At 39.6% G+C, this 13250-nt stretch overlaps 1 protein-coding gene across 1 annotated transcript in view; it reads right to left on the bottom strand.

Annotated features, from left to right (window-relative positions):
- CTR9 (CTR9 homolog, Paf1/RNA polymerase II complex component) overlaps nt 1–10801 on the bottom strand; it is a 28838-nt gene extending 18037 nt beyond the window's left edge. Inside the window, exons 1-6 of the mRNA XM_004050710.5 lie at nt 10295–10801; nt 8983–9081; nt 6490–6729; nt 5893–6010; nt 4850–4939; nt 1351–1499 (exon numbers count right to left, since the gene is read on the bottom strand). Of these exons, the coding sequence (XP_004050758.1) occupies nt 1351–1499; nt 4850–4939; nt 5893–6010; nt 6490–6729; nt 8983–9081; nt 10295–10339 (741 nt within the window). The 5' untranslated portion in view covers nt 10340–10801. The remainder of the gene's footprint in view (nt 1–1350; nt 1500–4849; nt 4940–5892; nt 6011–6489; nt 6730–8982; nt 9082–10294) is intronic.
- Between the last annotated feature and the right edge of the window lie 2449 nt (nt 10802–13250).

Raw genomic sequence — 13250 nt, 5'->3', positions numbered from 1 at the left:
CCCCTACTTCTTCCACAAAGAGCCACCTTTGTTTTTATTTATTTATATTAATTTTTATTTTTTTTCAGACAGGATCTCACTGTGTTGCCCAGGATGGAGTGCACTGGCACGAACACAGCTCACTGCAGCCTTGACCTCCTGGGCTCAAACAATCCTCCCACTTTGATCTCCCAAAGTGTTGGGATTATAGGTGAGAGCCACCATGCCTGGCCTCTACCACCTTTGGTTTTATTGATCTGAGCTGTTTTCTTCGTGTGACTGATACTGGTGGATTACCCAACAGCCATTTTACCACTCATCCTGCTAACAGAATCCAGATTTTGTAGCCTGTGAAAATCTTTTGAGTTTAGGAAGGAAAGTTCCCTTCCCCTCTTCCCCAGGCCTGGGGGATGAATCATGATTGATCTACACCAGTCCAGATAATCTTTTCCTCTGGCCTAAGGTAGTGGTTCTCAACTGGGGATGAAGTCATGTTTGGTTATCACAATTGGAGGAACGCTATCGGCATTTAGTGGGTAGAGGCCAGGGATGCTGTTAAAACATTCTATAATGGAACGGACAGTTCCCCACAACAAAGAATTATCCAGCCCAAAACATCAACAGTACTGAGGCTGAGAAACCCAGGTATCCCTGTTTTGGACAATTATACATAACGGGAAGCATGATGGAGAGCTTCCTTCTCAATATAAGACAGGGCTTCTCTAAGAGAAAGCCTTTTTATCCTTTCCCTTTCCTCCCTCTTTATAAGACCGATGTAATAATGAGAAGCTGGAGATGCTGCAGCCATCTTGTGACTATAAGGTGACAGACATGATGAAGAAAGGCTGCACATTAAGGAAGGGAGGACGGAATTATATAAAATCATAGGTCTGACGACAAGGACCTATCAAATTTGAGACCTTTGACAAATGGTTTAGTAAACACTAAAAGCCCTTACGTTTAAGGCACTGGGATGTGTTTTTTGTTACATGCAGTGAAAGCATTCCAAACTGATATACAAGTCTACGACCCCTTATCTGAGATTCTGAAATCTAAATGCCTTAAAAAACAAGTTTTGTTTTCTGTTTTTTTTTTTTTGGTAATCTTGGAGCAAACTCATTTGGTGGCAATACTACCTGAATTGTAACCCTATCCTACTAGTGTAAACAGTCTATCATTTTAACACAGAAATATAAGTTTGCTTTTGGGGTAGTGCCCCAAAAACTAGGTGTTATACATTACAAAGTACAGGTACCTTTCTGTAATCTGCAATCTTAATTTCTAAGACACATCTGGCTCCAAGAGTTTTAGATAAGAGGCTGTGGGCCTGATAAAGCAGTTAGGAGCTAGATACTTTTTTCACTTACATACCTCTTTATTGTTGAGTTCTAGAACAGCCAGTCCAACCAATGCTCCCACGCATTTGGAATTGAGTTCCAGGGCTCTGCTGAATGCCAGACGAGCTTTTTCCAGTTTGTTAAGTTTCACAAAGCAATGACCCATTCCTAAACGAACTTCCGCTATAAAATGAAGTCATTCAATCTATCAAACTAGGGCATTTTTTAGAGTTCAATTACAAAAATGCTTAAACATTCTCTATTTATGAGTTGCAAAATCCCCAAAATTAACCTCAGTATAACTACACTACAAAATCTTTTGACCTATCACAAACTTGGTTTCCTTGGAGGCTACATCATACCACATTCCAATCCTCTCCTCTATCACCGACACATTTCTCACTATAGAACAGAACACCTATAATACTGGTATTTTTCTTGTCTTCTAACATCGCTGCTAACCATACCTTCAATTTCTCATTACTGAAGAACAATTTTTAAACAGAGAACAAAAGTTCCATTAAGACCTTAAATAATATGACTGATTATGGGCACATACCATTGTTCCTTTCAGAGCTATGCTCATATGTGCTACCTCATTTAAGGCCATGCCAAAACACAAACAAGTTCCCATCTAAAGCCAATCGCCATACTGGTCACTAGATGCCCTCTTATCTACTTGAGGATACTGCTCCAGCAACCCTCCCGTATTTTTTCTCTCTACTGGATCATTCATTCTCATCTACACATAAACGTTCTGCCATCTTATACAAATCCTCTCTTGATTCTATATCCCTTTCCAGTTGTCGATCATGTCTGTTCTTCCTTTGATAGCAAAACTCCCAGAATGATCTAGCTACGCTTGCTATGTCTAATTCCCTTCCTTCCATTTTCTCTTGAATACACTCCAGTGAAGCTCTCACCCCACCATTCCAGTAAAACTGCTTTTATCAAGGTCACTATGGATTTGTATGCTGCTAAATCCAATGATTAATTCTGTGTCCCTATTTTACTTGACCTAACAACAGAATTTGACACTGTTGGTCATCATCTTCTTCTGGAAACATTTTACCTTTGCCTTTAAAGACAATGCACTTACCCTATTTTCCTCCTATACCTCTGGCTATTTATTATCTTCTCAGTCTCCTTTGCTGATTCTTCCTCATTTCCCTAATCTCTTAATATCAGAGTGCTCTAGGGCTCCACCTCTAGACCTCTTTTCTATTTGCACTCATTCACAGCTTTATACACTATCTATATGTTGATGACTTCAGCCCAGACCTCTTTCCTGAATTCCAGCCTTTCTGCTGTCTTCACTTTGTCAATTTTAAATAACAGGATTTGGAAAATATGATTAAGTATAGAGTGTATTGGAGTGCAAGGTGTGAGAATGGCCACCAGAAAAGGACTGACTCCACATGAATGATATCAGCATTTTCCAAGTGAAAAAGTTAAGGTTTTAATTATTTGGGGGAAATAGTGAAGTTCTAGTAGGATTGTAACATTCTAAAATATAACACCAGGTGCCTATGTCACAGCAATTTGATTGGTTACAAATTGCTATATTCTAAAAAGATTAGTTTATTGCTCCATGTGAGGGGGATCTTATTTCTGGCACCATTTGATCTTAATTGTTTACGGAAAAAAAAAGGCAGAAATTGCAACTGCATGCCACGTGAGTCAGGTCACGTGAATGTGTATAGCCACATTCTTCTCAAGGCTCAGGATAAAGCTCTAAAAGCTTTAAGTCTGAACTGCTTAATTTGACAACTTATATGTCTAAAAGGTATTTCAAACTTTTCAGGTCTAAAACTAGTTCCACTTAAACTATTTCCCAAATATAGTAAAATATAACTCTACTTTTCCAATTGCTTGTGCAAGGGAGTTATCTTTGACTCTTCCTGTCTTACACATCATATGTACTCCATCAGCTCTCCTTTCAAAATACATGTAGAATCTGACCACTTGTACCAACTCCACTATTACCTCCCTAGTGTGAGCCACAATCACCTCTGAACTGCCTGTCTGCAGATGCCTTCTCCCTGCTCTCCCTACTTCTGTCTTTGACCCCCTCCCCTTTAGCCCCACTCTAGTCTCAACCCCAAAGCTCAAACGAACCTTTTAAATATAGGTCAGATCACGTCACTCTGCTGCCCAAGGCCCTCCAATGGCTTCCCGTCTCTGTCGATGTAAAAACTAAAGTCCTTACAATAATCTGTGATGCCCTACGTGATTAGTCAGTCCCTGGTTATAGGTTTGACCCATTTCTTACTACCTTCCCCCCCCCTCACTCTTTCTCTCTCTATTCCAGATACAATGGCCTCCTTACTCTTCCTTAAACTTACCAGGCACTCTCTTTCCTCTGGACCTTTGTACCTTCTATGCTCCCTCTCTAGGAGTGGTCTTCTCCTATATATCTGCATGGCTGCTAGTTGTTTATTAGGTCTTCACACAAATGTCACTATCTCTGATGAGTTTCCTTGGTCATCCTTTCTAAGCAACTCCTGATGCTTCTCATACCCTTTTTCTGCTTTATTCTTCTCCTTGGCTCTTACTGGTAGCTTACACATCATACATATTTTACTATTTATCTTGCCCACTGAAAACTGGACTCCATGAGGGCAGGAACTTTTGTCTCTTTGGTTAATTGCTACATTCTCAGGGTTTAGAACACTGCCTGCCACATAGTTGGTACTCAGTAAAAATTTGCTACATGAATGACATTTTGGAAAGAAAAATAGTATAGGGCAAAAATATTATATTATAATCTACTATCCAGACTTTTTTTTCTTGAGACAGGGTCTTGCTCTGTTGCCCAGGCTGGAGTGCCGTGGCATGAACATGGCTCACTGCAGCCTCAAATGCCTAGGCTCAAGTGATCTTCCTGCCTTAGCCTCTTGTGTAGCTGCGACCACAAGCACTACCATGTGCAGCTGATTTTCTGTAGAGACGGGGGTCTCACTTTGCTGCAAAGGCTGGTCTCAAATTCCTGGGCTCAAGCAATCCTTCTACCTCACCCTCCCAAAGTGCTGAGATTCCAGGTGTGAACCAGTGCAGCCAGACCCTATCTATTTTTTTTTTCCCCTCGAGACAAGGTCTTGTTCTGTTGCCCAGGCTGGAATGCAATGGCACAATCATGGCTCACTGCAGCCTCAACCTCCCAGACTCAAGCGATCCTCCAGCCTGAGCCTCCTAAGGAGCCGGGACCACAGGTGTGTGCCACCATGCTCATGTAACTTTTTTATTTTTTGTAGAGACAGGGTCTTACTACGTTGCCCAGGCTGGTCTCAAACTCCTGGGCTCAAGTAGTCCTGCCTCGGCCTACCAAAGTGCTGGGATTATTGGCATAAGCCATTGCACCTGGCCTTACTATCCAGCTTTTGACTCAAACATAGCATTAAAAAAAAACCTTGACTCTGACATTTCTATAATCCAACAATATCTTTTCATAACTTCATAAGCAACTGACAAATCCTCAATGCTTTAAGCTGGGTAATACACAGCTTAGACATAAAATAAAATTTTTCTCTTACCTGGACATCCTGGGTTAGTACGCAATGCTTTCTTATAGTAAGCAAGAGCTCCTCTGTAATCCTTCTTGTTGAAGGAAATGCAAGCTTTACCTGTAATGATTTTTAAAAATAAACACAGTGTCTGATTAAAGGCTACAAGTCTATTATGTTTTACACTAACTTATCTAAGTTAAATACATCTCTGAGTAAGAAATACTTGGAAACACAGAACAAAATTTCATATTAAAAATTTGTTTTTCATAAAAGTATACTAATTTATGTCTAAAAATAAAACTTCCTGTTTTTATGTTAAATGTTATAAAGTTAGCAAACTAACATAGGAACAGAAAACTGAATACCGCCTGTTCTCACTTATAAGTGGGAGCTAAATGATGAGAACACATGGACACAGAGGGTAACATCACATACTGGGGCCTTTTGGAGGGTGGAGGGTGGGAGGAGGAAGAGGATTAGGAAAAATAACTAATAGGTACTAGGCTTAATACCTAAGTGATGAAATAACCTGCACAACAAACCCCCATGACCAAGTTTACCTATGTAACAAACCTGCACTTGTACCACTGAACTTCAATAAAAGTTTAAAAAATGTTATAAAGTAATAATTGAAATAACTTTAAGTTGTCTAAGTAGAGATTGTTTATTGGCTCTTCAGAAGTGTATAACCAATTACTCTTTTTTGAAAAAATTATTTTTTGTAGAGATGGGGTCTTGCTATGTTGCCCCAGCTTGTCTTGAACTCCTGGCCTCAAGTGATCCTCCTGCCACAGTCTCTCAAAGTGCTGGGATTACAGGTATAATGAGACAGGGTCTCAAAGTGCTGAAATTACACCATGCCTGGCCTAAATAATAAATTATTCTTAACTGGTATATATTTTATTTCTACAATTTCAACAATATTTGTTGTAGGTAATTTCATTTGTAACAACATAAAGCTCTTCTACTTTGCTGTCTAGCTGAGTTATTAAGGAGCTATTACCAAGAGATATATTCTAGGCATATGCTGAAAACAATTGTTTCCTAACATGTTGCCAAAGATCACTTACCAAGAAGGGCTGGAATATTATTTGGAGACTGATTGAGTACAAAATGAAACTGTGCATCAGCTTGATCCATTTTGTCACCCTCAAGTAGGCAGAAGCAGGCTCTTCCCAACAAATGGTTCTATAAAGTAATGTATTATCTTAGACTTTACCCCTATATACCATGAACATGTAACACTAAAGTGAAAACCAAATAAGAAGGAGGTGGAGCACAGTGCAAATTCCCCTATCAAATGTAATGTGCTTAAGCTACTAACAAGCAATTCTTAATTACAAAATAAGAAATTATCCTGAAATGTAAGTCTTCTGTGCCAGTAACAACAACCAAAAGAAAAATTTAAATTCCTTAAAATATCCTTGAAATTCACCCGGAGATAATAAAATTACTGGAGCAAGTTTTATGTACTAAATTTGTCCATATTACTTAAACAGTACAAAAACCAAAGCATTCCAATTTTAATGAGGAACCTTTCTTCTTTTTGACTCTATCAACCATGTTACTTGAAGAAAAACACTTTCAAAAAATCTATCACACACATTTTGCTTTCATGTGCTTTTTTCCCCCTTCATAAATGGAAAGAAATTTGACTTTATTTTTACCTGATCATACATAATAATTTTATCGGCCATTGTATACAACAAGGTGGCCTGCGTAATAAGATCCTTTTTATTGTCCTTATTCTTTTCTTTCCGAGCCTGTTGTACATAATACGCTGCCAATGTATCCAAGCAAGTCATCTGGTCTTTTTCATGGTCTCTATAGTCCAAATTGCCATCTATACGTGCTGCTTCCAACAATTTTACAAACTCTTCTGTTTTTCCTTGCTTGTAGTATTCCAGCTATAAGGTAATGAAACAAATTAGAATCACTAAAGCATATGTCCATATAAAAAGTTGTACACAAATGTTTACAGCAGCTTTATTTGTAATAACAAAAAACTGGAAACAATCAAAATGTTGATTAACAGGTGAATGGATAAACAAGCTGTGGTGTATCCATAAAATGGATACTATCCTACAATGAAAAGGAATGAACTACTGATACATGCTACAACATGGATAAATCTCAAAATAATTATGCTGAATGAAAGAAATCAGACCAAAAAAAGAGTACATATTGTGTGATTCCATTTATATAAAACTCTAGAAAACGTAAAACAATCTCTAGTGTCAAAAAGCAGACCAGTTGTTGTCTGGCACGGGGATTAGGGGTGGGGTGGGGGACTTGTGGGGAGTGGTACAGAGGACACTTTTGGAAGGTGATGAATGTATTCATTAATCTTGATTGTGGTGATGGTTTCACAGGTATATACAGATGATAAAACTTATCAAATGGTAAATGTCAAATATGTGCAGTTTATTATAAATCCATTAGACTTTAATAATGCTGTTTAAAAAACTGGAATCATTCACAGTGTTCCCAATCTGCTGCTTATCTAGTTGATTTCTAACTAAAATTTTCAGATAAGTAGAGCCTAAGAGAGAAAACAATAGTGAAAGATATGAAGAATTCTAAATAGAAAACTTGGGTTCTGGTTCTAGATCTACCAAAAATTATCTGTGATTTGGGCCTGTTTAACAACTTCTCTAGGCATCTGTTTGACTTATAAATAATAAAGGAAATATCCACTAGGTGTGGTGGTATACACCTGTAATCTACTACTTGGGATGCTGTAGTGGCAGGATGGCTTGAGCCCAGGAGTTTGAGTCTAGCCTGGGCAAAATAGAGAGACTCTGTCTCTATGTGGAATATCCACCACTTATTAACCACTGACTATTGGTCACATACCATGAAAGGAATTTCATACACATATTCTCTAATCTGTACAACCACTCTATGAGGTAGATGCTAACATCTCTATATTTTAAATGAGGACATAGGCTCAGAAGTTAGATCATTCGTCTAAGGTCACATAGCTAGTTAGCAGCCATGCCGGGACTTGATCTAACCCCAAAGCCTACATTCTTTTCCCTGTAAAAATCTATATCCCACAATGTGTCATTAATTTATTCTACTACAGGTGCCATGCTAATCCTCCAATATTCTAATTTTTGTTTAAGTGCTGTTAAGGAGGGCATATGTACTTAAAAAAAATATATATATATATACATAAAATATATATTATATATACGTATATATAATATATATTATATATACGTATATATAATATATAATATATATTATATATACATCTAAATTACTATCTGGTTTTAAAAAAAATATGTGTGACAAGGAGGCTTGGTCTCCATGGAATAAGAAAACTTGGCACTTCAAGTCAAGAAGGCACTGCTTGTCACTGAAAATACTTCTCTGTAAATCCACATCTAAAAGGAAGAAACTCTTAGAGCAGTCTTGAGCACTGGATATAAGCCCAATTCCAGACCTATTTCTCTGACTCTTCAAGACAATATTAGGAGCCTCTTCTGTATGTTTGTATGAAAGCAATGTGGCACATCTACTTAGGAATAATGACTGTAACATTTATATTACCTATTCCTATAAAAAGAAAACATCATTATGCAGCTGATGCTGGCAAGTAGAGGATATAGAATTTTAGGCTTTCTGATTGGATTTTCTTGAGACTCTCCAGTAAGTCACATTGAAGGAGACTAAATAGGACAAAAAACATAAGTCTGAGATAAACTTCACCCAAAAGAACTTTTGTGATTTTGGGTGAGGTGATTTTCCCAGAACCTAATCACATTCTAGAATATTTTAAGGGAAATGTTTTATTGTTATAGGAAACAATGTTAAGCAGCAATGTTCACACAGAAGCACTTCGCTTCTTTTCAGCTTATCTATAAACCATAAGCCAGCCTTCACTGAACAAGCACTAAATAATAAAATATTCAACATAGAGTACTACTTAAATGAATTTTGCCTTTACCAACATATACTAATTCACCAGTAGAGCAGCATATCATTTAGGAAAACGGCCTTATTGTTCCATAAATTATTAACACAATTAACTTCCATACACATGGTATAACTAATCTATCATGCAGCCAAGCTGGCTATTACTATATCTGAAAACAGAAACTACATATTTTCCTAGTCAACAAATAAAAAATATTTGCTACATGAATACTGACCGCCAAAGCAATCCATATGTGCAGTTGTGTGTGTTCCTGTTTCAGAATACTGATAACTTCATCTCCCTCCGGTAACTGATCGAAGTCAAGTTCAATGACCTAAAATACAAAAGGTAGGTCTTCACTCTTATTCCACTTTAAAATTCACATTTCATCTTTGCTGCTTTTCGTGAATATAATCAACATGCATATACATAGAGTACGTGTTCACTTTCAATACTGTTGAGCTAATCCATGTTAATGTTTAAGGAGCACATGACGAATAGGTTATACTATAATAAAGTTACAGCACAGAGAAGCAAACAAACCCTGCTACTTGTCCCCAAATCACTGGAACTATAAAATGCTAGAAATGGTCTGCTTACTCAAAAATAACAAAACAAAATCCTACTTAACATAGAATCCAAGTAAAGTGCAGATAAGCACCCTAGAGACTATTATGCCATAGGTCTGACTCCTTGAGATGCATGACCCTACAAGCCATGCAAAGTTGAATGCCACTGCACACATTAATCACGGAGGTGGCACCTGCGTGTAACAGACAGTCCTGACTGTAAGCACAAAAATAATAATAGGAAAATGTCCTGGAATTAGAGGTAATGACTACACAACTTTGCGAATACACTAAAAACCACTGAATTTTATACCTCAATGTTATATCTCAAACAAAAAAATAAAAATAAAAGATATACAAGAAGACTGAACATCAAAGCTGAGAGCTTTACTCAGACAAGCCACAGGCCACCCATGAATGAGACACAGGTAAACGAGAGGAGGTTAAATTTTATCAGCACACAGGGGCGGCTAAATCTTGGGCTATCTCGTTGAAGGAGAGTTGGTGCAGAGAACACAGCGCACCATGACAGACTCGAGTTTCTAAGGGAGAAGAGGCGACCTCCTATATATTCCCAGGGAAAGATCTCGAGTTTGAGCAGCAAGCATGTAAACCCCGGTAACATCAGCGCCCACCTCTGTAATCTGCGAGGCGTTTTACAGTTTATCGGGTACTCTCACACCTCTGCTCCCGTGAGTTGGTTAGGAAAAGAGTAGCGCACTGTCAAATTCGAACAGGCTGGAGAGGAACTTTCAAGAACTCCTTCTCCAAGTGGCCCTGAGGCTGCAGAGACGCGGTGCCCCCAGCCTGAGAGGGCACAGGGGCTGAAGAAGATGATGATCAGACCTTGGCCAGGTATTTCGATCAGGGCTCTTAGGGAAGGAGGATGCTCTCGCTTCAGAAACGAAGTCGAGCGAAGTCGGTGGGGGCGATCGTACAAGTTCACGGCCCCCACCCGCCTCCATACACGACACTTACCTCGTCAGTGTCCCGGAGGGGAATCTCGATGGAGCCCCGCGACATGATGGGGTCAAAAGGCGAGCAAGTGTCTCGCCCCGCCGCTCCGCAGCCGGTAGTCTCCGCTTCAGGCTAATCCAGAGGTGAGTGACGGCTCCGGCTCTGGTCTTGACTGCCGCCCCGCGGCGCCGCTGGAGCTCTGGCTTCTCCTTCCCGTCAGCCGCTTAAACAACGAGCAGCGGACGGCGGACGGCCACTTCCGGCGACCCCGCCCCCTGTCCCGGAAGCACTCCCGGGGGAGCGTGCCCTACGCGAGCTCAGCCTGTGGCTCCGGTGTTTCCGTTTTGGGGTTGGCGGCTCCGAAGCTTTTGTTGGCGTGTCGGCTGTAGGGTGCCCCGAGAGCCTGCAGGACCTTCGGAACCATGTGGCGTTTGAATCTCCTCAGCGCTGGCGCGGCCCCGAATGAAAACTTGGAAGGCGTAGCCGCTTGGTCCCGCGGTGGGCGGGGCCCCTGCCTGACGTGGACCTCTTGGGATGGGCCTGGCCAATCCTGTTTTCTTCCCAACATTGTTAGGGATAATTCAGTCATTCGTTTCGCAACCCAATCATTAGTTCATCTTTTGGCCCCCGTTAGGTGTAAGTCATACCTGTGATACCTTTGTGACTAGTTTAAATTAAAAAATTTACAATTAATTCGGTAATCATTGTGATAATTCATGTCTTATGTTTTTTTAGTTCTTCGAAGCATGTAAGAGGATCTAGTATATTTGTGATTTAAGTAAAATTACAGATGAGGCCGGGCGCGGTGGCTCACGCCTGTAATCCCAGCACTTTGGGAGGCCAAGGCGGGCGGATCATCTGAGGTCAGGAGTTCGAGACCAGCCTGACCAACATGGTGAAAACCCGTCTATACTAAAAATACAAAAATTAGCCCGGCGCGGTGGTGGGCGCCTGTAATCCCAGCTACCAGGGAGACTGAAACAGGAGACTCGCTTGAACCCGGGAGGCGGAGGTTGCACTGAGCCGAGATCAGCCACTGCGCTCCAGACTGGGGATCGATCGAGACTCCACCTCAAGAAAAAAAAAAAAAAAAGAGGAAATTAATTTTAGTAATATATTTTATTTAACGTGATATATCCAAAATCTCATTTCAACATGTAGTCAATATAAAAATTCAGATAATTTTTACATTTTTTTATACTGAGTCTTGAAAATTCGATATGTATTTCACATGCATACACTGATCTGTTGCCTGATTTTAATTGGAAATATTGGATCTGTGTTTAGATTTTATAAAGTTTGCAGTTGAGAAAATAGGTTCACACACTTTAGTTTTTCCAAAATTTAAATTAAAAAAATTTCTAATTAAATTCCTTAATTGGATTAGTCATATTTCAAGTGTTCAATAGCCACGTGTGGTTAGTGAATACTGCATTGGATGGCATCAGACAGTATTTCCCAGAAACACTGTTTAATATATTTTAAAGTTTATAAAGTAAGCATTAAACAAAAGTACACATAGTGGTGATTGTTATTCTCCATGCCCAAAAGCCTCCCTGATATTAAAAACTCTATTGATAGGTTTGGTTTCTCAGTTATTCGCATCCAAAGGCATCATACTTGATAATGCAGAGTGCTATGATTGAATAGTTGGGGCACTCAATTTAGAGTGGGATTTGGAGGAAGTGACATTTAAGTTGCATCTGGGAAAATGAGTAAGGTTTGGCAGGTAAAGTATGTAGGGGAATGTGTACCAGACAGAGGGGACGGCATGTTGGGGAAGAGCTTTGAGAACCTGCAAGAAGGTCATGTGACTAGAATGTAGAAAATGAGGGGGAGAGTGGCATGAGTTGAAGCTGATATAAGAAGTACCCAGACATGCTGGGCTTTATGCATATAAAGCAAAACTGACATCTTGTCCTGTTTCCAAAATGAGTGAGTGTACATATTACTTCCCACAGGAAAAACAAAATACTTTGTGTTCTGAAATAAACCGTGAAAGAACAGTATCACACTCTGTAGTCTCCAAAGTGAACAAAACTTTCAGCATTTCCCATATATTACTGACTCTCTTACAGTTTAATTGCTGACTTTTGTACTACTACAGTCTGAAGATATGTGGGAGCTTGGGGTCATATGGCAATCATATGAGAAAATTGCTCTTTTCTCACCATGAAGCAACTAACTGTAAACCTTGGTGTGTGTGTATTTGATGTATCAGTCCTTCTAAAGCGTAAATTCACTTGTATACTTTTGCAAGTGTTTTTGTAAGTAAACTTTTTTCTAAATGCTTTTGTCCTTCAGAATTTCTTTTGACTTAGTATATATTAATGATTTGGGGTTTTATCTTACATGCAAAGTGATTGAAATGTTTTAAGTGATGTGTATGTGTCAATGAGAGGGAGAAAGAATAAAAGAGAATTGGTTTTGGCCAGGCACGGTGGCTCATGCCTGTAATCCCAGTACTTTGGGTGGCCGAGGTGACCTATCACATCAGTTTAAGAATTCAAGACCAGTCTGGGCAACATGGTGAAATTTGTCTCTACTAAAGATACAAAAATTAGCTGGGTGTGATGGTGCACGCGTGTTATCCCAGCTACTCAGGAGGCTGAGGCATGAGAATCACTTGAGCCCCGGAGGCGGAGGTGAAGGTTGCAATGAGCCAAGATCATGCCGCTGCACTCCAGCCTGGGCGACAGAGTGAGACTCTGTCTGAAAAAAAAAAAAAAAAAAAAAAAGAATTGGTTTTAAAAGATTGTTCTGGCTATGTTGTGAAAGATGGATTGGAAAGTGTCTCGAGAGGATGTGGGCAGACCACTTAGGAAACTGCTGTCTAGGTCACAGATGATAAATAGGAATAGGTTTAAGACAGTGGAGGTGGACAGAAGTGGATGGATTTAAGATTATCATCTATCTATCTGTCTATCAATCATCTGTTGATACCTTAGTCACTAGGACTTGCCAATGTATTGGATAT

The sequence above is a fragment of the Gorilla gorilla genome, chromosome 9, assembly GCF_029281585.2.
Source record: "Gorilla gorilla gorilla isolate KB3781 chromosome 9, NHGRI_mGorGor1-v2.1_pri, whole genome shotgun sequence".
NCBI lineage: Eukaryota > Metazoa > Chordata > Mammalia > Primates > Hominidae > Gorilla > Gorilla gorilla.
This window is presented reverse-complemented; position numbering and strand designations above follow the sequence as displayed.